Genomic DNA, 25,842 nt, shown 5'->3' with positions numbered 1-25,842 from the left:
TGAGGCAACTAACATGAAATAAATACTAAAAATTTTAAAATCCTGACTAAAAATTAAAGTATTCAATGAAATTTATTTACATTCTTAACTCAGGTTTACATGTAAAACATTTTTGATTGTATATTGCTCGACAAGTGAGAGAGCGTGGGAAGAAAAAACTAAAAAAATAAAAAAACTGACCTGTATAACTTCCTAAACTTTTCGAGCCAAAAAGCAGTAATACTGTCCAAGTTACTCATGGTCAAAGTTCAAAAGAGTATTGCCTTTTCCAGACAAGTCATATCAACTGTATAGTGTTTTCAAGGAACCCCTTGAAAAGACCTATTATTGTTTGAGTGAGTCAGTACTCGATCCTCATTAGTTACTTACCTGGATTCAACCTAAATATAAATGAGCCTGTCAATGTATTGGTGTGGAACAAGTGTTTCAAGCTCAGGTGGCATGGAAGAAGATAAATTCTTATGGCTGTATCGCCTGCAGCTTTGTTCTTCATTTGTGGGGCTACAAATAAAATTAATTTTGTGAAGAAAACTGATATCTAAACTAGCAAACATAGTTGGAAGGAAACAGGAAGAAGAGATATTAGTAGAATTCAACATACAAAGTGCAGGGGTCACGAAAAATACAAACAATAACGACTTGCTTTAAGAAAAGGTAAGCCGAGAGAAGAAAGGTTTTGTGTAACCCTAGATAGAATAACCTACGAAGCTGGAGGATTTGACAAAACATAGGTGCGTAAAGTGTTGCAAAAAGAGAAAGCAAATAAACCTAAACACACCTTCGAGTAGGTGTGCCGTGATGCGTAAAAGGCCATCATAGAGAGTTATTAGCTGTTGCAATGACATTTGACATATGGGTTTCAATTTCATTTTTCCGGAAAAGACTTATTTCGAGGTCATTTTGTTAGCCCCTCATAATTATTAAAAAGTATATAAGCTATTATCACCAAATTTGGTACAGACATTCTTTATGTAATTATCTACGAATTCACCAAGTGAGACTGCTTTACCCGAAGTATAACTGGTTTTATACGTAAAGTGAGTCTTTTAAAAGGAAATTACAAAAAAGAGAGGGGCCCTGAAAAAAAGCATTCCACAGAAATAAACAATATGCGAACACTAAATATGTCACGTGGTGACCAATTGCCTTGGTGTATTTCTTACCAAGTTTGAGCTAATTTGATTAAACAGTTAGTTAAATATGATTTCATGGCTATTCTCTCTTATGAAGGCGAAGCCGTAACGATGTCTTGTTCAGTGAATCACGGTGAGCGGGTGTAACAATAGAATACAAACGTCCTCTTATTCAATAACGAATTCTGCTAAGTTTTACGCGATATTTCTCGCTCTTGGCTTTTTGCTCGTTTCGGAAAATTTTCGATCGTTTAACGCTTGGTGGCGATTTCTTCGAATCGCTACGAATGTTACTCTGAATCAGCACGTGATCACTCTGTTTCCCGAAGCCACTTTAACTGTAGTACTCCGAACCAAACAATAATTATCTCACAGTCATTTTAGGATGGCGCGTGAGAAAAGACAGTTTTCCTTGCAGAAATGTTCAAAGGGGTGTATGAAACAAAAGTGTCACAAAAATGGAATGGCAATGAAATAAGAAAATAATTTTTGAAAAATTGAAAGAAGCATAGGTTAATTATTATTGGAGCCTAAAGGATAGAGCGGTAGAGGAACAGTGATGTTCTTGAGCTAGCCCCTATAAGTTATTATTACTGTTACTATTGTTATGATTAGTATCATATTATTATTATTATTGCTAATATGATTATTTGTTAATATGTAATTATTGGTTGAGTGTCAATCATTCACTATATCCTTGAATCATCTTTCTCTCGTGGAACAAGGTACTTATAGATATGTGGGATGCGGCAGGTTTTCTGTTTTGCATGCGAGACAAATCTTCCGCAACACGACCTTCTTGCGTCATAATAAAACCTCGAGTTCTTTTCAATGCTTTAACAATTGTGCTATATCAGTAGCCATTTGCAGTCTTAAGTTGCCTACGTTTTAAATGAGCTACCAAAATCTTACCATGAACCAACTGTAATGCCCCCTTAAATACGAATTCTCAGAGCTAAAGAGATGTTTGGCAGACAGTGGAGAGACTTGATATGAAGATCTAAGACAGGAAAGGGAGAGGTTAGGGAAAAGCCTCGCAGTCAGGAAAATTGCATTGATAATATATCAATGGCTTGAAAGGATGGATGTGGGGAAGAGGTTGGACGTTGCTACTGTATAGTTACTTGAAGAGAACATGAAAATGTGTTCTATTCCGGTGCCTTTTAGTTGGATGGTGGACAAGAAAGGGAAATGTGAAGGTTGGGGTTGGTTTTTGGGGAACTTTTCTTAAGATTCCATTTAAATGACAATAAGCATGGCTTCTCAAATTGTAAAAGTTTCAAGTAACTAATTTTTCTAGGATAATTTTTTGACAGATGCAGCAAAGATCAACTACACCTCTGGTAATCAGACCCTGAATGAAAGTGACGCATTAAATCCAACATGCGTGGCTGATGGTAACCCAACATCAAATATCACCTGGACAAGAGTTTCTGACAACAAAGCTGTGTCTTTCCCTCTCATCATTAGTGGTAAACAAGATGAAGGGGGCTACAAGTGCACTGCCAGTAATGGTGTTGGAAGCCTTGAGAGCAGGATTGTCTACGTTTTTGTGCAGAGTAAGTTAATTTTGAACTATTTGCCTTTACTCCTTATTGCCCGAGGTTACACAGAGTTACAAAACCTCTCAACTGGAAAATTTTCCTATTTATTTCATCATTTAGCTTAATATCATTCTTCCAGAAAACAAATAAAAAAATTACACCTGAATGATGTAATTACTACATTTTCAAGTCGTGCGACGATACCTTCACTAAATATATTTTTTTGACCCCGGCGCCAAAATAGCACTTGGACTAGGTAAGGATGTCGGCATCCATCGAACAAATTTGACATATTTTGGCAAGTCGCCCAAAATTAATTTTCACTCCTACTATCATATTTTGTAGACCAATATGTGCTTATAATTGTGGTGTAGTTTTTATGTGGAAAAATATTTTGGTTCTCGAGAAATAATTTTTTTCGTTCGACAACTCAAATATTAAAATTTTCACCGTGAATATTACCCGAGTTGTGTGACCTCATGCAACGAATTTTCTCGACCTCCGGTATTTCTGTCAACATGATCCTTTGTTTTATTACCTAAACTTAAACGAGTTAACGAGTTAATGAGTTTTTGAAGGGGGTTTTCATTCCAGAGCGAAACACTCATTCTGGACGACCTTTTGTGCCTGTATTCGGTCGTTGTTAAAACTGTCTTTGTCTTGATGCTACTTTTCGACATAAAAAAGGTATGTCGTACAAAAATATTCACCAAAAAATAAATATTACTTTGCCAGCTTCAATAATGACAGGGGATTAAGTTTAGATGATAAAACAAAGGACTATGTTGAAAGAAATACCTGAGTCGAGGGAATTCGTTGCATGAGGTCATACAACTCGGTAGTATTCACGGTGAGAATTTGCATACTTGAGCGGTAAAACTAAAATACTAATTTTTCGAAAACTAAAAGATATTTTCACATAAAAACTACACCACAATTATAAGGACATATTGAGCTACAAAATATGAAAGTAGGTGTGAAAGCAAATTTTGGGTGACTTGCCGCTGTTTGTCTGATGCATGTTGACATTAGCTCTTAAGTAGTCGAAATATTCCGATCAACAATTTATATAGGCTATGAAAACAATGAAAGGCTTATTTACCAATTTCAATGCCGTAGGTATATCAGAAATATCTGACAAAACAAATTCAGCTACTTTTCACAAAATTTTATTCTTTGTTGGAGTTTAAAAATTAAGGTGAGATATATTGTAGCGCACCGTTATGCCAGATTCAAGGTAAAAAATAAGCTATGTATTTTTAGAGTAGACAATGATCTGCAAGGGTATAAAACTTACCTTAGCTCAACCAGAAGGGCGTTTTTCTTTTAAATTCATTATAGACTACCACCCAGTAAACACCATTGTGACAACTAATCTGACTAACAACGTCGTTGTTGTGAATGAAACGTTCAGTATAACCTGCAGCGCACAGGCCAATCCACCTGCAAAATATCGATTTTACAAAGGTAACGAGTATATCAATGGTGCAGACAACGATGCTGTGATTATAACTTCTGTTAATGAAAGAGCAAGAATGGTAATCTTCAGCTGCATTCCGCTCAATTTTTATGGTAATGGAACAAAAGGAGCACTAGCAGTGACAGTGCACTGTAAGTATTTGATCGTGTGAACTCTGTAGCTTTTCTATATAGCGCGCGTTCTGACTTGCCGTAACAGAGCACTTTATAAGTGAGCGCGTTGTTACGCTATCGACTAATTTTATACAATGGCGATCATTTCTCAGACTTCTTTCTCGAGGTTCTTTTTTTACCCAAGAGTCTTGCATGACCTGTAAAACGAATATAAAAACCAGCTATTCTCTCCGCTGCAGGAAGAAAATACAACAGTCTTAGGAGTTCTATCGGTGTCAGATTGACACACTTATTCCTTTTTTTATTTAGATACTCCTGCTCGCACAAAACTCATTTCAATTCCCAGGAACACCACAGTGCTTCGCAGAAGTCACCTTCGTTTAATTTGCCAAACTGATGGTAGTCCTGAAGTTGAATTTCATTTGTATTTCAATGGTTACCTCATCATGACCAGCGGCTCAGGGATATTTCATGTTTCAGTGATGTCTGATGGTTCTTACACGTGTGTTCCTTTCAACCAAGTTGGCACAGGAAAGAATGCTAGTGTCATTGTAGCAGCTGTTGGTAAGTTTACTTCGATACGTCTTTGCATGAAGACAATAGTTAGCATTGTTGTTTTGTAAAGTACAGTGCTAAGATCCTCTGCTAATACTTGTGTTAGTGCAGGCGTCTTAGAATGGTACTTATAGGGACAAGTTCACGTTGACAAGCTCACGATCGTTTATTCAACCGGCCATGTTTGATTTGGAGATGGAGGCGGCGGCGAGGAAAGGGGGCGGGAAAATTTCACTCCCTTTAATATAAATTTCTCTCTCTTCCCAGCCTTACCCTGCCATTAAAATCAAAGATGGCGGCCATAATCTTCCCTATGAAAATATTAAGCACTCCCTTGTTAATTCACGCCTGCTCTGCCGGCTAATTTTTCCTTGGTAGAGAAAACTGACCCTGCCTTTTTGGTTTTCATTCCGATGGTAGTGGTAGGATGTTTCACATCTGGTTAGATGTTTCCCAATGCATTTAATAGTACTGTCTTGTAAAGCCATAAAGATGGCTCATAACTGCCGAGTTACCGATGCTCAAATTCGATGTGCCTCTGGTCATTCATAGCATTAAAATTTTCAATGCGGTGCTTTTCTATTTCATGGAAAAATATTGGCCTTTTGAAATTTTTATAAGTAGTATGATAATAATGATTTCTCATATGAAATCATAACTTTAGCGGTATTCATTGGGGAGTTCATCTTTTATCAGATACTCCAAACGTAACAGTTTTACCAGTTGTAAAAACTGTCCTCGAAGGGAGCAACTTGAATTTGACATGTGCTACGTCTAGCAAACCAAAACCCGACATAAAATGGACTAAGGTTGGCAGTTCTGACTTTCTATCTAATGCCTCGCTGCTCGCTGTCGTGAATGTAACCAGACCTGGGACAGCAAACAGCAGAATCCAGTATCAGTGCATAGCTAGTAATGGAGTGGGAACACCTGCAACAGCTACAGCCAGCATTATAGTGAACTGTAAGTATGTAGGTAAAATAGTTATACACTGTGCATTACTATTTAACGTTAAATACTTTTCCCCTTTTTTATGTCTTCTCAGTTCAGAGATTTGTTTTGATGAATCAGCTCACCATTTGTTTTTTTTGTTACAATTTGGCGACGGTTTCTCATCAGTTCTCGAAAGCATTTATGATCCCGCTGAGGTCCATTGAGACGACTTGATAATAATGTTTCGATTCGCTCTCACAAAGGGCTATCATTGGAAATGTCAACTTTAGAATCTCTTTACTGTGGCCATTTCACAACATCAACCAAGTTGATAAAACCAAATTATCTTAGATTGCTTTCATCTACTTGCCCAGTTTTTTACAGTATTACTTAAACGTGCAGTTGACTCACGAAGGACATCGGTGACGATTCCGCTAATGCTGGCTGTTTATAGGAGGGATAAAGATGGAAATGGCGGGAATATTAAAGCCTTTTATTAGTAAGTCTCGTTACAGGTTGGTTCAGAGAACAGTCAAGATTCGCTAAAAATTCTGTCGCTTTTCTATGGAAAGGGACTCTTCTTTCCCACAGCAAAGTAATTGTATGTTGTAAAGTAGAGACAACGTCTTACCTTTGAAGATGTAAGGGTTTAATACCCAGATTCCTAAATATACAACTAGTACTAGAGTGATATGCAAAAATAAATTCATAAGCTATAGAAACGACATAAAACTCAAAAGACATAGGCGAACCTCTTTAAACTTGTGCAGATTCATAGTTCGCGGCATGTCACTGGTAGAGTTCTTTGCATGGAGTATTTTAATCCCACGGAGTATTTTAATTACGGCATATAACATTCACCTCTTCAAAGATATGGCAAAGATATGGTCTGATCACTGAACGACGGACCCGTTCAGAACGGTGAACAGGTAGAGTCATGCGTGTTTCAGTATTGCCCTCCCCATGGTATGTGTTCTCCGTTGCTTTTAGAGCATGTTAAGAGCTAATAAAAATTTGGTTTGGCCCAGAGGTGCAAGGTGCTTAGTGGCCACCGTAGTCTCCCTGTCGCCAAGATACCGCACGTGGACGTAGTGAGGGTTTGTGCGGAGCATTCCCACTTGTTCTACCAGGTTTCGTCTTGTTGGCGCGAACCTGACGCCTCATGTAGACGGGTCCAGGTGTAGCTGGCACCAGAATAGGATTATCGAGAGAAACCAAAAAAGCGCCGTGTGGCGTTTCATTGGTAGCTGTACATACAGTTGAACAAAGGGGTAAATGTTGACGTCTTGTGGCAAGCACATGACCGGCATAAATTTCATTCCTTGACTTCCCAAAAAGGGCTTGTAAAACATCCACCGTCATCATAATTAATACACTGTTCGATGTGTAGGGAGATTGCATGCGAAACAAAATGTTACGTTTCTTTGGAACGCTTCCTTTCTTTCGAGGCTCCGACGCTTTTCAGATCACCTTTAAGGCACTATGGACGAGGTACTTTAGCCATAGAACCAGATTATTAAATTGGTGTAAAGTAGCGACAACGTTTTACCAACGAAGACTTAAGGCCGGTTATGTAAACATAGTTTAGCCGTTGTTTAGCAAAACCGCGTTCTAAGCCATCTTCAATTGAGCCGAACTTGTTGTTTGAACATTTATTTTCATGAACAGTGTGAAGAGGACCGAAAGCTAATTTATAAGGAGTTATATTTAATTGAATTAACCCCCTCATAGAGAATCTCTGATGCCCTCCTGCGTAAAACGGCGGCTTGGGTTAGACTTTATGTAAATAACTAGTCCTTAAGGTTTTAATAATTTGATTCCTAAATATGCAACAAGTATAAGAGTGATATGCAAAAGTGAATAAATAAGCTACATAAACGAGTAAACACGAAAGACTTGCATAAAGCAATTAAGATTAAAATCATGCAGATTCCAAGTTCACGGCATGTCACTAATGGAGTTCTTTTAATTCCTAGGAGTATTTTAGTCGCACGAGTATTTGAATCACGGGAGACAACATTGTATCTGGAGGATCGATAATTTGAATAAATGTTATCTCAGAAATCATAGAGAATGCGTCTGTTAAAAACAAGAAAATGATCCAGCTATGGAGTGATTTTGATTGTGACTTTTTCACGAAATCCCTAGCAGTGACTGTAAGGGACTGAAAGTCGGCCTCTTCAGGGAGAAGCATTAGTGAATTTGGATAAAGCAAATCAACAGCCGCTAATTTGGAAGAGTGAACGTTTGATCGGCCGACAAAGTATGCTGAAAGCGACGGACTCGTTCATTGTTTATCTTTATTTCATATTTTTATTTTTTCCATTCTCTTTTCGAGTTTGACACGGGAGAAAGGATGAACGCGGAAAAGAAAGAAAGTGGAAACTTCGCGTGAACTTACGTAATGCGAATACCTGTGAAACGCCGTGGATGAAAATTGATGTGTCGTTATGTGTCTTCCAATTATGTCTGTGCTTATACTCCTATTAAAGAAATGACACCTTTTTGGACTTTTCTGTTAATTCGTCTATCGATCTGAAATTAACTCAGTCCCATCAGATATAATCTTTTCCAAAATTGAAAATTTATCACATGGTCATAAAAATAATCCTTAAAGCAAGGGATTGGATTCTATATTTGAAGATTTTAAATCTGCGGATCTCATATTACCAGAGCAATGTTATTGTGACGTTGGTCACTTCAAACGTTTCTATAGACAAGTTACAAGGGCTGAATTTCACCTTGGATCAGATTTGCGTTACTTATGAAAAGGAATTTGCCGTGAAAGCGTTTACTTATTTCGGCAAAGTAAAACTTAGCAACATACATTTAGTTTCCTGGCTGAACTGCCTCAATTCTGCCATAATTCAGCACTATAACTTGCGTATTACTGTTCGTTGCTATTGGATTTTCACTTTGTATGCCTGTTACACAATGAAAAACATTGATTTTCTTCTTGTTTTTCTGTTTTGTTTGTTTTTTGAATCAAAGATCCAGCGGTGATCACAAACCCTGGAAATCAGACATTTAGTAAGAAACCTGGAGAAGAGGTTAGCTTTTCGTGTTATCAAGACGGTTACCCAACACCAATAGTTACCTGGACAAAGGACGATGTCGACATGAATTGGAATTCTGAAGATAATCCCAGTAAAGCGATTTTTCAAGTAAAAGAGTCCAGCTCTGGTTGGTATCGCTGCAAAGTCGAAAATGAATTAAACGTGGTTTTCAAATGGTTTCACCTCAGTAAGTAGATTTGATCCAATGTTATGAAACGTAGCGATTTTGAAATGCGGCTCGTGTTTAATGTTGACAATGTTACAAAGACTATGAAATAACAGAATAATTGGAATTTTTTTTAAAACATGGTCTCTCGTGGATGAAAGTAGAACTCATAAAGTAAAAAACATTCACATATGTGTGTATGTGTTTGTGTATGTTACGGATGTGAATTTTTGAATTTTTTTCTCTCTAAAGTTGTATCTGATGATAAATTCAACATCAAGTTAACCGTCACCAACAGAGACTGCAGCGATAATCTTCAAGAGACCCTTCAGCAACTACAGTCCAAAGTAAGTAAAAGAAATTAAGGCGATTTACAACAATCGATCGAAGAAAAATCACGTCAGAATTAGTAATACCAGGGGGTCAACTGTGGAATAAATTTATTGTGGACAAAATCACCTAGTTTAGATCAGGAGCTAGCAAAAAACTCGCAAACCATAAATTGACTGCGACGATTTTACTTTCCATCGCTAAATTTACACGCCTTAAAAGCTTAAAAAAACTTCCTCTATTTAGCTACGGCCATAGACTATCTGTTTCATTTAAGTTAAAACAGAATTAGATTTACTTCATAGCCTACTGATCGGCTGAACATTGGCTAGTGACTGCTTTCTTCACTCGCCTCCCGGAAGGTAAACACGATCTTTTCGGCCCATTCAGGTGAAAACTTTTCATTTTGAGTAATTTCAGAAAGTGTAAAGCTATGTAAACTTTCAAATCATCCACTTTTCCATTGAAGAACATCGAAAAATACGCAAAGTTCATTTTTTTTTAATCATTTATCGGATCATGCAGGCATGCATGTTCACGAAGTTGTAAAGCATGTTATTGTTATTTTAAGAACGGAGGCTGCTATTGTTTTCCGCTCGTTGTCAAACCAAAATAATAAAGAGATGCTCAAGTTATATTCTGAGTGCGTCTTTACTAAAACAATTACTTTACTCACGCTTCCTGATATGTAATTATCATAACCAAATCGGCGTTATGTAATTATCATAACCAACTCGGCGCTACGTAACTCGGAAATTCAAAATAGAGAGAAAGAAGTGGAATATGCACCCGAGAAGATCTAGTCGCCCCATGTAAGGTAATCCAGGACAGTATTAGATTCTGGATTCCACGCTGTGGATTCCGAATTCCAGGTGCTGGATTCCGGACTGTACCCCTGCAGATTCCGGATTCCAAAACACAAAATATTCCAAATTCTAGTTTTTTGTTTGCTCCTAATTTTGGCATTTCGTTTTCTAAGAATAACTTCAATGGCGGATTTAGTTATTGAAGGACATGCTTGTGAATGCATGTTTATCTATTCATATTTCCATAACAAAATTTGCTAACTACAAGAAATATATTACAGCAATTTCTTCCAGGAATACCTGTTGAGACTGTCCGTCTCTTAAGTCCAATGTCATCCATTCCCCATCTTATTAGCAACTCTGAAGAGGCGAGGCCATATTTGTTTCATTCAGTTTCCTCTAGGTTTTGAATTGATTTAAGGGTATCAAAATAATTTATAGTTTAAATCATTTCTGATCATTTTTAATTTGTAAAAAACTGTCGAACTAAGCAGCATAACATTGTTCTGGCTGGGAAAAGATAGCCAATTTTTGTATCCAAAATCGACTTATAACTGCCAAGAAAACATCTCGAAAATGTTTCCCTATCATCTCAAATTGCTTTTTTAATTTTTCTTTTGCACAAAAACCGTAGTATTGAGGAAAAATTTAAACTGAAATGCAATTTTAATAACACCTCGTATATGTTGCAATCAAATCGACTATGACTAAGAAAAGCTTGTTTTCCTATATGTACTGTAGTTGGCGATGATGTTCGACATTATGAGATTGCGCATAAAACGGTGTTCAACCAACTCGGCTATACTTATACCTTTGCAAATTCGCGAAAGATCTGCATTTACACGGTAATTTTCTATATAATAAGCGCAGTCTGCATGGTCTACGTGGTGTGCACGGTCTGCAGTCTGCGTTTTAACATGACTGTGGTTGCATGGATGTGCGTGAAAGCCGTTAATACGATTTGAAATGGATTTTCAGCAAATAGATTCTGGATTCATTCCTTAGCGGGATTCTGGAATCCAAAAGCTGGATTTTGGATTCCAATGCTCAGTGTTCCGGATTCCACGAGCAAAAATTTCCTGGATTCCGGAATCCGGATTACCTTACTTGGAGCAAATCTAGGATATTTAAATGGCCGGATATTGTGTGTGCCTCAAAGTAATCTTCCTTGTTAGAGCTTATTAATTGATGGAATTTTTGTCTAAATCCCTGAAAGGCAGGTGAAGTTCTTAAAGTAGTGTTTCCGTCGTTGGAAGCGGTGGAAGCTACAAAGTACAAGTGAGATATTTGCTTGTAATATTATATTTCTGTAACTTTGTTATTCGTTCCAGAAGGCTATAAGCGAGTCATTAAAGCAGTTTGCACTGGCTGGATCATTGCTGAACCGGGGTTGCCACTTTACATATTGAATTCCTGCCATCCTGCCAAGAACATCTGAATTCAGATCTTCCTGTTTAAAACGTTTTTTTATTAGCCTGGGTAAAACACTGTATATTATTAGGAGTCCTTGCGTCTTTCAAAGCCTTTATAGAGATTACAAAAGATTAAAAAATAGAAGCACTCATCACGTCGCCAAAAATTACAGCTCGCATGCGAACTTAACAGTTTGTGTTGGTTGCCTTGATGCTGCTATACCACTTGAAAGTTCTCTGGGATTTTCTTTGCATGTTAAGTCGTGACTCCATTGTTATCCCTAGGTGCGGCAGCATAACTGTCTATCTCTCACTGGAATTCAATCAAGATGAAGAGATAAGCAAAGTTTTGTCAGTTCTGAGTAAAGCTGTTACACCTGGAGGCAAAGGTTTTGGAGACTTTGCAGTTGACCCAGGATCAATCCAAGCGATTTCTGATGATGAGGTACCTTCTGATGAACCTCCTAGCACCACCAAAACAACTATTACTTCGGAGGAACCAACAGGTAAAGGTGCACGGCGAGTCGTAAGGAAAATTCTTTACTGTCACGAAAATAGTTTTTGCAACCTTAGGTTATAAGTAACCATCCTAATTATACATCAACAATCAGATAACCATGGCGGCTGTGGTAACCCATCTCATGTTTTGATTGAGATCAGTAAAATCTTTTCTGTTGTTGATCATTTTTTGTATATTGATTGACTGGTAGAATTGTTTATACCGGAAAATTGCATATACACAATTCATACTGACATTAAGATCCTAGAAATACAGCGCAGTAAAAGGATTTCCTACGTAAATCTTCCACGAGTAGAAGACCAGTTATGAACAGCCTCAGGTTTATTTCAATGTGGAAAAGTTCTACGCTTGTTTAACATCATCTTCAGCAATTTTTAGGTTTATGTTGCAGAATATGAAAAAAATCCGAGTCTGAACAGGTATACATGAATCAGTCTATGAATTTTTATTTGACAGAGATGAACATTTGTGAATGTTCTTGTAAACACGTCTTACTTGGAGCCATCATCGGAGTTCTTCTTCTATTTAATATCATCCTTGTTATCCATGTGGTTTGGATTCACAAAAAAGGTAAATGATTCTTGGTTTTCCTTGAGGTGCCATCTAATTCTCTTATGCGCCTTTTGTTTCGTAGCTTTGCCCTCATCTTTTATTTTTTTCCTTTGATAGAAACTACGGCAAAGCAAAGGTGAGTCTTATTGCTTTTGGGATTGATTTGTTAAGCGACTCCATCCAGTAAGACGAGGGATTGCTCTCTTTAGAATAAAACATTTGTTACAGTTCACTATGATAAATGAAATGCTAAAAAAGATATTCGGATTTCATTTAAGGTTCTTGCTAATGCTCTATGACTCGCAATAAAAAAAAGTAAATGAATGACACGACAAATAAGTTTCAGCATCAGTGTGAACAGCTGGTTGGACAATTAATAAAATTCCCTCTAAGTTTTGCACATTTTAATTTATTATTTAACGTTGGTAGAATCTTCAATTTGTCGTTTTAATCATGTATTTGTAGTTTTCATTAAGACTGTAATTTTCTTTACCTTTTTAGACTTGATTTAGACAAGACCAACCACGCTGAAATTTTATCGTGTGTAAATAAATACTTTTAATATCATTGTTGTAGTCATTATTATCATAATAATTTAGTTTTAAGGTGGAAAAAATTGTTATAATGACATAAAAGGACTGACTACAAATTTGCACTTGTGAGAACACAAGCACAAACAGTTATAAACATAACCAATACTTGACCCTCACATTTTGTTTTATTTTAGACCATATGAAGACAGCAGAGAAGTATATGATGTAAGAAAAGTTCTGATTATATGCTAACTTTTATTTTTCCCATTTTTATTGACTCTTTTATGAGAAACAAGGTGACTTAACCTTAGAAAAAAGACCCATAGCGTTAAAATATACGCGAGATTTCGTCGACTTAAAGGTAGAAAAGAGAGAAGTTTAGATAAAGAGAATTAAAAAAAGTTTTTGTTTCTTTTTCTTCCTTTTAGAACGAAATGCCCATAAAAGATCAGGAGGCAGATCGCTCAAATGCAAGACAATTTATCCAGCCTCGCGCAGAATACATGGATCTCAAAGAAATAGGTACTGAACGTAATACCAAAGAACAAAGCGTTCATCACATGGCTGATTACGCACCTCTTCATCCATCAACACGTTCTTGGGAGGTTCCAAGGGATCACGTGCGTGTAGAAAAAATCATTGGTAAAGGTGCTTTTGGTCAGGTTGCTAAGGGAACAGCTGAGCAATTCCGAGGGAGGCCTGGGACAACTACAGTGGCCATTAAAATGCTCAAAAGTATGATCCTACATATCTTAAAAATTGTTATAATCTGATAAAATGTTTCGTGTATTAAAAAGTGCACGCGTGTGAGTATGAAATGCTAACTTTGTGTAACCTACACAAAGTTAGTCATCTATAACTCATTAAATGCGTGTACTGAGACAAAAGTGTGTGACAAACAAATTAGAGTCATTCTTTTTCGTAAGAAATCAGAGAATGCGTGAGTCACTGCATTTTGCTGTGTCCCTTGAAAATTGAAAACGTGTGTGTTAAGATTTAAATATCAGTTTGCACATACAAATACTTTCTTTCTTCTAACTCGAAATTTGAATGATCGAATTTTGAATGGAGTTTTGGAAGTCAAAACAAAAAGAATTGATAAAATCGATTCCTACATTAAATGGCAACACAATTACAAGTGCTTCAATGAATAAGGAAAGTTGATCTGTTCCTAGAAATCGTTGGCTAATGTGTAAAAAAATTTGTCATTCAGGGGCACCATTTTGCCTGTGTTCGCAAACAACAAAATTCAGTGATCACAGAATACCTCTCCCACGAGTAGATAGGTTTTTGTCTATTTCCCGTTCCTTCCAGCATTTCGATTTCAACGGCTGGCTCTTCTTGAAATGAAGGTGAAAGTCAATGTTTAAGTTCTCTGACATGCTGCGTTGAAATTGTATCACATAAAAGGAGCGAATTATTGACACAAAAGTAAGATTAAGTGAAGAGCGAATTGTTGAAGCAAATGATGTTTGAACGCTAAACTTTGGAATACAAATCCCCACAGCGATAGCATTTTTGTGAAAGAGTACGCGCAAATTTAAATGCGTGCAGTGAATGGCAAGCAAGTTAAAATACACGCATTTCGTATAAACCACTGTAGGCGTGTATTTTTCCTACTGCACGCCCTTTACTTTACGAAGTTCATTCAATTAATACCTATTACTTACGCTTGACGCACGCGTGAAATGCTGTAGCACACGCAAAAGGTACTGTAAATTTTACCTCGGCTTTCTCTATCAAGTGACATTTTACCGAAAAGATCCCATACTAATGAATGGCGCTGACGAAATTAAATCCTTTCATATTCTGAGCTGGTTTTAATCTCTAGGTAATGCTGCAGAATCTGACAAGAGAGATTTGATGGCGGAACTTGACACAATGAAGAAGCTAAAACCACATCCTCACGTCATCAAACTTTTGGGATGTGTTACGGAATCTGGTGAGCTGATTCATGCAACTTTTTGCTTTATTCGTGTATGATGTAGCACTTCTGGAAATTACTGGAAAACGGAGATCAGGAGGTTGTCGTGGAGAGTTAACGAGGCTACTTTAGGGCCCCTATTTTTAAATTTAATTCATTAAAATTGATTTCCTATTCTTCACTTTCCTTATTTATATCCCAACCGTTCTTCAGTGATAGAGATGTAGTCCGATTCCTCATTACGATTTAAGTGCCCCTCCCTTGTAACTTTTTTACCTGAAAATTTACCGTTACGTGGTTAAGTGATAAGTTGCCTTACAATGTATGTTATGTTTTACAATGCAATAGTGCTACAAGAAGTTTGAAATCTTTTGAAAATGAAATGAAGTGACCCATCCCAACCCACCCATCCCAAAAGGTAACTCTTGCGTGCGTAGTATGCCTAGTAAAATGTCTGTAATAGCTTTGTTTAGCGGCTGTTTTATGACATTAACGTAGTTACCAAGCTGGACAGACTGACCTAACATAGTGTAATCAGGGATTGGTTAGGTACCATAGCTTTACTATGAAATGTAAAGAAACTCATTAACGTAAAATAATCTTCATCGTTTCTGACCTATTTTCTTAGAGCCACTGCTGGTTTTGATAGAATATGTTCCTTTTGGAGATTTGCTGGGTTACCTGAGAAAGAGCCGTGGACTTAATGACACTTATTACAAAGACCCAGATATCAAACCACAAACAAACTTGAGATCACAGCAGCTGATGAAGTTCGCATGGCAAATCGCTGATGGCATGAGCTACTTGTCGTCGAAATCTGTAAGTTTAAGAAGTTTGGAACTCCTCGTCAGATTAAATCAGATAGAATTATATACACACACACACACATAAATATACATCATATTATACAACCACTATTAGTATTCAATGCCATAAAAATTGTGCTTTATTAGTAGCTACATGTAATCTCAGACGGCCTATTTTTCTCCTTCCTGTTAGATCATCCACCGAGACCTCGCAGCTCGTAACATGCTGGTCGGAGAAAATGAAATATGTAAAGTAACAGATTTCGGAATGGCTAGAAATGTGCAAGAGGAAAATATCTATGAAAGAAAGACAAAGGTAATTAGAAAGAAATAGGCTTTGCTTCAGTACATGACATGTTTTCGTCATGAGTGTGCTCTGTTCTGTTGTAAACCATGTAGGAGGCGGCTAGATCACGAAAGAAGTGTAGGAGAAACACTCGACTACGTCATGTGCTTCTCCCCACTTCTTGAGTGCTCTGGCCGCTTCCTAAGTGCTTTACAACAGAACAGAGCACAGTCAAGACTACTTTCTTTGTTTCATAATAAATAATCCTTTTAATTCCCACGCATTACTGTCAATTTTCAAAACAGGCTTTATTTCCAAAGCGAACAACAGTGTGGTCAGCATACTCTATACTCTCATAAGGCACGCTACAATAAGCTAATCAGGATCCTTGTTAGAATGGTTCAAATAATCTGATTGGTTGAACAAGACTAAAGCTGTCAAAAATGACAAACCATCAAAGTTCACAAACCATCAAAATTCAATCGGCAATAGCTGACAGTGAAGAGTGAAAAGTGAAATTTTCAATGAAATCCGACCGAATTCTCAAGAAAACTCGTAAGTTTTTTCATAGACAATTAGAAAACAAACTGATCGAGGCGTGTGTTTTATGAATGAAGGACAGCAGAATACACTGGAACAAGAAATTGCTCGAGCTCGGAATGACAGCATCATAAAACTCGGCTGCTGTGACTGATGTGACCTTCCAGTCAAAGCATCGGAAATAGTATTAGAGCAAGCTCTTAATTGTTCACTCGAAGGGTGGCCGATGAAATATCTGAGGCTTGCTTCACTGCGATTACCGGGGATCGCCATGATGATCTAGCCGCGATAGACCTCAGCAGGATCGCAGTCGCTCTGACACTGTCATTATTAGTAGGAATTTTAACAGTTATGCCAGTTTTGCTACATTTTTCATCATTCCTGTTTTGTTCTGTTTTGTTTTTGAACTCGAAACTATATGTACTATAGGAGAGTCAGTTAGTTGTGTTTGATTTTTATTACCATACGTAAGTATGCAAATCTAACTGAGCGTTACAAGGTTCAAGGTTCTGCTCACGTTCTGATAGCGTAAATTACGTCGCTAGGCATGTTTACAAACCTTTGTTCGGCCTTTCTGTTGCCACTTGCCGGTTCGCTTGTTCCCAAAATTCACTTTCAATCAACAAAAAAAAAAGCTAAGCAGAAGTCCCAGAAAAGGTCGGACATAGTACAATCTGGCAGATGGCGTGACAGCTTTGGTTGAGCTCTATACATTGTTCTCTGATAGAGAACGCTCTTTCAACCAATAACTACTCGCGTCATATCCGGACTTGAGATTATGTATACAATTACTCAAAAGTTCCTTTAATAAATAGAGAGACGTTTGATGAGGGAGTACATCGCGCGTTATCGGGATCAAAGTTACCTTGGAAACTTTCTTTCAGTTTTAATTTCGAAACCTATTATTTAATTTACAACAATTTGAAAAAAACAGTCTTTCTCTATGCAGTTAAGCCAAAATTGGCCAAGTAAGCACGGCTGTGCATCCATAACATGACGTGTACAATTTCACCTCTGCTGCGAGTTCCCGTCAAGTTTAGCGACGGCGGTTTATACCTTTCAAGAATGTTATTCTTTTCCATTCCGACTAAGATAGACCTTTTGGCGCTCAAAATTAATGGTGGTTATGCTTAGCAATACTTTTGCAACAAAAAAACTACGCAATCTTTCGGTCGTAAATTTTAGTAAACAACAATTTAAGTAGGCTGAATCGACAACGCGTTCTCGCATAGGCAAGAAATTCGTTCGTCAGTTTTTCCCTCCTGAGCAAAGATTTTACAATTATTTGAATAAAGATTTTATCTCAAAATATTTCTTGGTCGTTTTTGCTTTGTCCTTTATCCGCAGTTGTTGGTTAGAACATGATTACCTGGTAAACCCGACACATGTGTGATAAACTCTTTTTTTCGTGCATAATTTGTGTCTGTATGTCAGAGTTGCTCACGGCTGCGCTTGGAGCAACTCTTAAGCTTCTCTCAGCTGCGCCTGGAGCAACTCTTACGCTTCTTTCGTGGTCTATAAACGTCGCACGCTAAGTATGAACTAATTATTTATTTATCCGATTGCCTCAGCTCTTGCCTTGCTTGCTATTTAAATTATCCGCGAATCGATTGACCGATCACATTTCCTGAAAACATAAACGCGTCAATTTTCTGTGAATTCCTCACCGATCAAATTTTCGTCACAAAATTCAACCTGGCGTAAGGGCCACTGCATCCATACTATGATGCACTTTTAGCGTATTGTCCGCTGGCCAGATAACAAAGGAAGTGAAAGATGAGTTGCATCACTACAGTACAGGCTTAGTTCTTGGAGAATTCTACCCCTCACCTTATCAACCTTTCATAGACAATTAAGATTATATTTAAGTGCTGATGTAGCTGATAATGTGTTGCAAAGAGTGCGAAAAGTGCCTGTCATTTGTTAAGGATAGCAGCCTGTGTGCTTAGACATGTAATCGACGAATTCACTTTGATGAAATGATGTCAATTCTGGCAGACGCTGATCAAAATTAGCAGACAGTATCGTTTGCTGTACTTTCAACAGTTAGGTATATAACAGTGCTTTCCTAGCTTAATTCGAGGTAGAAGTTTTGGATGGGATGAATTTTGGTCAATGTTGAGCGTTTGTGAATTTTGAAGTTACCCAAGGGACAGAGTAGGAAAAAGTAGTTTCTTGGAAAGAAATTCCTCTGGGAGTGAATATTTTCTTCATTGAGAAAGGAGGCATGGTTAATGCACTGGCGATCCTGAATATTTTAAAAGAGCGTCTCCGAGTCACATAGTCGTTCATCTTCCTCAGCCTCAATATTCTTAACCGAAATTTTTTTTTCAATAAAAGGGTCGCCTTCCAGTGAAGTGGACAGCTTATGAAGCACTGTTATATGGAAAATATACCACCAAAAGTGATGTGTAAGTCTTGTGCAGTGAATTTTTATAAAGATGTACTTGTGGCAGTAGTTTTATAGCATGTATTGATGGTGTTCCACAAGTCTTTAGTATGATCAAATTATGTATGTTGCGAAAAGTTGTAATACTTTCAAGGGACAGGAAAGCCCAATGTTTTAAAATGTCTGATAGTTATTGAATTTTCCGCATTGTTTTATTGCCTCGTAGATGGAGCTATGGAGTTGTCCTTTATGAAATTTTTACAATAGGTAATACTTATTGATTAGTTTTCAACGATTTACATCAGGCTAGCAACAGAAAGCGATCTTCGCAGTAATGAACATTACTTAGGCAGTAGTGGAAAGAAGGCCTGAAAAAATTCAGGCCTGTACGGGATTTGAACCCATGACCTCTGCAATACCGGTGCAGTGCTCTACCAACTGAGCTAACAAGCCAATTGGGAGCTGGTCACTGTGTTGGTTCCAAATAAACCCAAATAAAAAGGCCGTACAGGCCTGAATTTGTTTCAGTCCTTCTTTTCACTACTGCTTAAGTAGTGTTCATTACTGCGAAGATCGCTTTCATATTTTTTCGTCTTTATCCGCAGTTCAAATATATGACTTTCATATATTCACAGCCGTTTATTCACCACTTGAGGGGTTTATTTGGAACCAACACAGTAAAATGTAACACTTACCTTGCGCTAAGCAATAATGTTTCAAATACACACAAAAGAATTTTCTCTGTACTTCTAATACTCGCTTGACTTTACTACCTTGTTGTACGCAGCAATTGACATCTGTTCTCGCGCTCGCGCGGTAGGTGTTTTGAATAAATAGGGAGAGTAAAAATCAGATAAGAATCGATCCGTGGCTTGGGTGCGACCTGACTCAAATTTGGTGCGAGCCGACTCAAACTTGAGTACGAAACGACACCGGGTACGGAACGATCGGATATATACCCTTTCAAAGGCGTTCTCTCTGACTAAGAGGACGCATTCCATGTCATATATTAATTTCGATCATTTCTCCATTTTGCCGCATAAAAGTCCAAGCATAGCTATAGAATTGTGCTCGTGATGCAACAATGTACAAAGTTTCCTTACATCAGGTGGTTCACCGTATCCGCGGATGGATGGCAGGAAAATTGCCAACTTACTTCAGCAGGGATACAGAATGCCTAAACCACAACATGTGGATGATAAATTGTAAGCGGTAAAGTTTCTTTAAGGCTAACACTCTAATGAGACCTGAAAATGTTATTGTGCCTATGATTCTACGACTTTTAAGTTATATTTACTAAGTAATAAGAAAGTCTCAATCTATTGCATCTTTTTGTCGTTCAGTGATTGAGTTTATTCCTTACTTTATGGAGATTTTCATTGTTTAAAATTTGACATATATTAGCATATCGACCAGCATATCCACATTCGAGAAAATAACGAGTTAAACAATTTTGGGTGATAGCGATGAATTCATTGTGAAAACAACTCAAGTATTTCGTTTCAATTTTATCAAATGCACTTTACGTATATTGAGTACCAACCTGTGTTAAATGAAACGTAGGTATGACGTAATGTTGAGATGCTGGCAAGATGACCCGGGTACAAGACCAACGTTCTTTGATCTAAGAAACCAACTCAAAACAATGGAAACATTACACAAGGTAAACTTTTTACGTTATATTATGAGGGGTCATTATAAAATATGTCGAATTATTCACCTATAAAATGTTTAATCACATCGAAGTGATCATGATAAATTCGGCAACTATGTGCCTGTAGTCTACATCAAGTTGCTTAATCTTCGTTTCCTTAGCTGCCAAGCGTTTGAGCATCTTAGGTAAGGTCATGCGGAAATAAAGAATTCTTGATGGACATAAGAGAAATCCTCTTATACCTTTCTTTCGTCCACAGAGGCTGATCAACATGAAAATCTATGACAAGCAGTTGTACGCAAACGTTGAGGACTTGGTGGAGTAGGTGACGACAAGTTGTCAGCATTTGAGGAATGAGTTTATTCTCCTCCTTTCGGCTAACGTTCTAAAAAGATGAATTTCAAAAGTTAATCCTAATGAAGTACTTACACTATAGTAGCAGTTACTTTTGTTAATTTTGTTTTCCTTTTTAATTATTTTTTAGTATATAAACCAGGCTTTGCATAACCAAAACAAAACATATTAAACAAAAATAAAAAACGAGGAAATATTTTTAAAAACTGACAGTTAGTTTTGCTCTGTCGAGGTTCCTTTTAAACATTTGGTTAGGTATGTAAATTTAAATTGCATGCTTAAGTATGTATTGATATTCGTTAATTTTATCAGAAATGTGCGTTTGAGCAACCAAGTTTTCAGAGTTGGTTAAAAAAAGACCGCAAGGCATATAGAGGCTTTTATAAAGAGAGATCCTCCCTTTGGAGGTGGCTATCTTTATTATCATAATCATCATTATCATTCTGACTATTATAATTTTCATTATTTTCATCGTTATCAACATTCATATTTTTATGATCGTTATAAGAAAGGCTTTAGAAACTCCTATTTCACTTATTCTCTTACCAAGATGTTATCGGACAGTTTGTTATCGGGTAGTTCAATAAGCCGATCACATTTAAAATTGTAGTTTAAATCGACTAATCACAACCATCCAACTATTTACGCCTCCTTTGTCAGTCTTTTTCCCTTTCTATCATAACTTGGCTATTCTTGTTTTCTTGGAATTTGTAATTTTTATGATTGATTGGTAATAAGACTCGTGATAAACAAATCGAAGTGGGCGGTCGTCCGATTTTGTTATCACTCGTATAATTTCAGACCGAATTGGACTCCACTTAGTCCTGTAACAATAAGTTTTCAATATTATTGTCATATTGAATATTCAGATTTTTTAATGATCGTTATTTTTTGAACTCACATTTCCTCTTATTATGCATGTAGTTTAAATATTTCTTGGCTCCTCTCAGAACCTCACTGTTGATCGACAGTGCAAATAAGTATCAGTTTGCTTAATTCTAGCTATATATTAGAAATGCTTTTCGTTAATTTCGTGTATGGTCATGCAATCGAAATAACCATGGGGCTAATTTCATATGCAAATATGTCGAGTGATTTTCTTGGTGAGGTATTGACTCGGACTGCAGTGACATTTTTCAGGACTTCAAAATATGTTCAAAGGTATTATGAAAGTGAGCTCATAAGAGCAACCGATCGTTTAAGTCGGCCTATAACGGTATATTTGTTTCAAAAATAAATAACAAACACTTGTAACGGCATCAAATTATTTGAATAACTTGGTCGTTTTGGATGGTAGCTTTAAAGAAAAACTCGGTTATCAAATTTCCAGATGATGAATGATGAAGATTATAAAAAGTACAAGGCAGTTTTATATCACTTAGGCTTGTCACCCAAAAATCTTTTCAATTTTCGTCTTTACTCCCCAAGCCTTCCAATTTTAATCTTTAACAAATTGCGTTGATCCACGAATGTTACCTACTATACTGACCTCTTTTCAAAACATTTCTTCTGTAATCCAGTCCCTCATGAACCGGTTTTCGCTCGAGTATGGTAAAGATTATTTACGAACAGAAAAATATATCAAATTACACGAAACTTTCCTCTTTCTCTAAAGAATCCAATGGTCTACCTTTTCCAACGGTCCATCCTTTTATAACGTAGTCTTCCCCCCTAAATTATCCTTTAGCGGAAACAAATTAAAACCTACGACATGGAGCGATATACAAACGTTGAGGATTTAGTAGTGTAGACATGAGGTCATCAATCTATCATATAGTCCATTGCAAGAAATTGGGATTTTCCTCCGACATATTCCAAGATAATTTTGAACAATTGTGATGTGTTGCATCTTAGACCTTTAGGGTGATTCCTCAGTATTGCACTGCTCATCCTGTACTTCGCATAAAAATCACGTAATCAGGCGAATAAACGCGCGTATTAAAAAAAATACGGTATCGTTTTCCAATCAATGGAGCAGGTAAAGAGGTACACGTGCAAGCTACGGAATATGATACCTTGATATCTTTAACATATGGAACGTAGGAAAGGCGGAACAGCGAAAGGGCGGAATATCCTAGAACGCGGAATGTTTTGTTGTATTAGAGAAACCTCTCACAAAATTGCAATAAAATAAGAAAAGTACTCATAATTAAGAGGGAAAATTAAAAGAAACATAGAAAAAATATTCCAACACTGTAATAAAATATGAGCTTATTGTTCATCGTGGTGTAAGATAGGAGATAAGCTTTGTTCGTTTGTCTCAAGATAGAGTCACTTTTGATGTAGATCGCGACGTTTCGACTGCAATACTGCTAGTCTTCATCAGGCGATGATGTCGATTGTTTACGTGTCACTTTTTTTTAGTACGTTGGTATGCTGTTATTGGTGCATCTCGATCCTCATTGTCATTCCGGTTGTTAGATAGGTTCTCATAAAACGGCTGTTGTGTTGTTTGATCGTGGGTATCCAAGCTTCGGGATGTCAATTCCGCTATCCTTATTGATGTTGTTGGGATGAAGTCTTATATGGATAGCCTCTTTGACCCTACGTGTGTACTAGTGGGAGTCAAGATCAATAAACTTAATCTTGCTCCAAATAGGAATACGCCTCGTTTCGTTAGCGTGCTCCGAAACCGCAGAGGTCTGAGTATGAGCAAACCGTATGTCTCAGTCATGTTCTTTTATCCTTTCCCGTATTGATCTCCCAGTTTCACCAATGTACACTTTTCCGCATTCGCATGGGATCTTTTAAACGAAACCGTCTTGTTTTGATGGTTCCAGGGCGTCTTTAGGTCGTACTAAGTGGGACCTAAGAGTTGTGTCCGACTTGAAAACGGTTCGTATGCCTTGATGTTGTAGGCAGCGGCGAAGAAACTCTGATACACCCTTTACGTAAGGGAGAATGGTAATAGAGTTAAATTCCTGCGCGGGCTCTTTGTTGGCTGTTACCCTTGTTGTCTTTGCGAGTTTTCGTACAAATGAAGAAGGATAACCATTAGAAACAAGTACTGATGACAAGTGTTTCTTTTCCTCAGAGATGAATAACGGTTTCGTTGTGAGGTGTTTGGCTAGGTCGTATAGACACTTAACAGCGCCACGCTTTACTGACTGAGGTTGGTGTGAATCACGGGCTAGGTACTGGTCAGTGTGGGCGGGCTTTCTGTAGACAGTGCTGGTGAGAAGACCGTCTGAGTCCCTTGTAACTGTTGTGTCGAGAAAAGGAATGGTGTTATCTTTCTCGATTTCCATGGTAAAACGAATAGTAGGCTGTTGACTGTTTAGATGTTGTAAAAAGCCGTCGACATGGTTCCGGTCTAAGACCGGTCTAAGTCTGAGTGTCATCTACATATCGTTTTCAGATCTTTGGTTTTAAAGTCGCATTTGCTATCGCTTGTTCCTCAAATTCTTCCATGTAGATGTTGGCTATAACAGGGCTTCCCAGGGGAAGCTCTGTTTCTGCGGTTATATACTTCATACCAATATAACTATTGTTGTAATCATCATTATTATTGAGTGTTTTTTTTTGTTACCATTTAATTATTGTTGGAATTTCAATTATTCATTACCTTCTTTACTCGTCTTTCTTTTGTGGAACAGGACACTCATATTAATGTGGCCTCTATCAACTTTTGTCTTTGTCCGAAGTTCATTTCAAACCATTGACCAAACTGGAATTGTCAAATGCGCTCGCTCACGATGCAAAACTTGTCCTTTCATTCATAACCTAAAGAAAATATCAGCTCCGAAGACGTCTATTAAGATCAGTAATCACTTTACGTGCACGAGAACACCTTCGCGATGTAGAAAGAAATGACAAGGACGCATCCAAACCAGTCGCTAGACACTTTAATCTCCCTAATCACTCTTAGCAGCATATAACGCTTTGCCGCCTTTCCCTGGATCTAGGCAGTTCGGAAAGCCGCAAAACTCTAGAACACAAAATATATCTTTCAAATCGGCACTCTTGATCCCCATGGCATCAACCACCGCTTTTTATTCAACAATTTATTCTTAAATAGAATGAGAGAGATGATAAATTTTGAGCTCGATGAAGATGTAGAGAAATATGTTTTTTTTTTCGTCTTGTCGCGTGCGTGTGACGCAAAAAAAGCATTTTTCTCTATATCTTTACCGAGCTCAAACTTTACCATCTCTCAATTTCTATTAACATTGCTGATCCTAGCAGTACTCAGGACCCGTGTCATATGAACTTCGTGATACACCTCGCTCACCGTAGAGTTTCTGTGGCTCAGTGGTAGAGCATCGGAACGCGGAATCCGATTCAATTCCTCATGGGGACTCAGAATTTTTTCTTTGTATCACGCTCGTGAAAAGACAGAAAAAAGCATCTTTCTCTAATTTATTCTTGTTTTCACGTCAACATATTCCCACCAATAGCACAACTCCATTTTCTGGATACAAGCCCACACACTACCCAGAATTACTCCAATCGCTCTGACGAAGGGCTAACGCTCGAAACGTCAGCTTTTAAACTCTTAATGGTAGCCAATTTACGTTATCAACTAAGTTGGTAATACTAAACGAGCTTGTATTTTTGTTCGATGCGAAAAAATTTTGCTATATCGGTAGCCACATATAGTCCCAGATTGCCTACTTTTGGTTTCGCGATTAATTTTTTTGTTATTCATCGCAGATTCTGTAAGTGAGTGACTTTTCAAGCGTCTTCCAGTGAAGTGGACAGCTTTTGCGGCGTTTTTTAAGGGAAAATATACCACTAAAAGCAATTTGTAAGTACT

At 37.4% G+C, this 25,842-nt stretch overlaps 2 protein-coding genes and 1 non-coding gene across 4 annotated transcripts in view; 1 reads left to right on the top strand and 2 right to left on the bottom strand.

Moving 5' to 3' along the window:
* Positions 1–22,338, top strand: part of LOC136281672 (fibroblast growth factor receptor 2-like) — a 31,252-nt gene extending 8,914 nt beyond the window's left edge. For both annotated transcript variants that reach the window (XM_066168389.1, XM_066168390.1), the window contains 20 exons: positions 2,450–2,692; positions 4,019–4,288; positions 4,580–4,834; positions 5,522–5,788; positions 8,750–9,001; positions 9,233–9,327; positions 11,333–11,394; positions 11,814–12,034; positions 12,505–12,618; positions 12,718–12,736; positions 13,328–13,358; positions 13,562–13,868; positions 14,965–15,075; positions 15,686–15,876; positions 16,057–16,179; positions 19,030–19,100; positions 19,305–19,345; positions 20,187–20,283; positions 20,642–20,741; positions 20,992–22,338. In XM_066168389.1, the coding sequence (XP_066024486.1) occupies positions 2,450–2,692; positions 4,019–4,288; positions 4,580–4,834; positions 5,522–5,788; positions 8,750–9,001; positions 9,233–9,327; positions 11,333–11,394; positions 11,814–12,034; positions 12,505–12,618; positions 12,718–12,736; positions 13,328–13,358; positions 13,562–13,868; positions 14,965–15,075; positions 15,686–15,876; positions 16,057–16,179; positions 19,030–19,100; positions 19,305–19,345; positions 20,187–20,283; positions 20,642–20,741; positions 20,992–21,057 (2,936 nt within the window). In that variant the 3' untranslated portion in view covers positions 21,058–22,338. The remainder of the gene's footprint in view (positions 1–2,449; positions 2,693–4,018; positions 4,289–4,579; positions 4,835–5,521; positions 5,789–8,749; positions 9,002–9,232; positions 9,328–11,332; positions 11,395–11,813; positions 12,035–12,504; positions 12,619–12,717; positions 12,737–13,327; positions 13,359–13,561; positions 13,869–14,964; positions 15,076–15,685; positions 15,877–16,056; positions 16,180–19,029; positions 19,101–19,304; positions 19,346–20,186; positions 20,284–20,641; positions 20,742–20,991) is intronic.
* Trnat-ggu (transfer RNA threonine (anticodon GGU)) lies at positions 19,459–19,531 on the bottom strand. The gene has a single exon. It is a non-coding gene; the product is annotated as a tRNA-Thr (tRNA).
* Positions 22,339–23,833: 1,495 nt separating the features above from the next.
* LOC136281869 (uncharacterized) lies at positions 23,834–24,427 on the bottom strand. Its single transcript, XM_066168906.1, has one exon. It carries the CDS (start codon positions 24,425–24,427, stop codon positions 23,834–23,836), a length of 594 nt encoding a protein of 197 aa, XP_066025003.1.
* Between the last annotated feature and the right edge of the window lie 1,415 nt (positions 24,428–25,842).

The sequence above is a fragment of the Pocillopora verrucosa genome, chromosome 6, assembly GCF_036669915.1.
Source record: "Pocillopora verrucosa isolate sample1 chromosome 6, ASM3666991v2, whole genome shotgun sequence".
Taxonomy (NCBI): Eukaryota; Metazoa; Cnidaria; class Anthozoa; order Scleractinia; family Pocilloporidae; genus Pocillopora; species Pocillopora verrucosa.
Note: the sequence above shows the minus strand (reverse complement) of the source record. Positions and strands in the feature narration are given on the sequence as shown.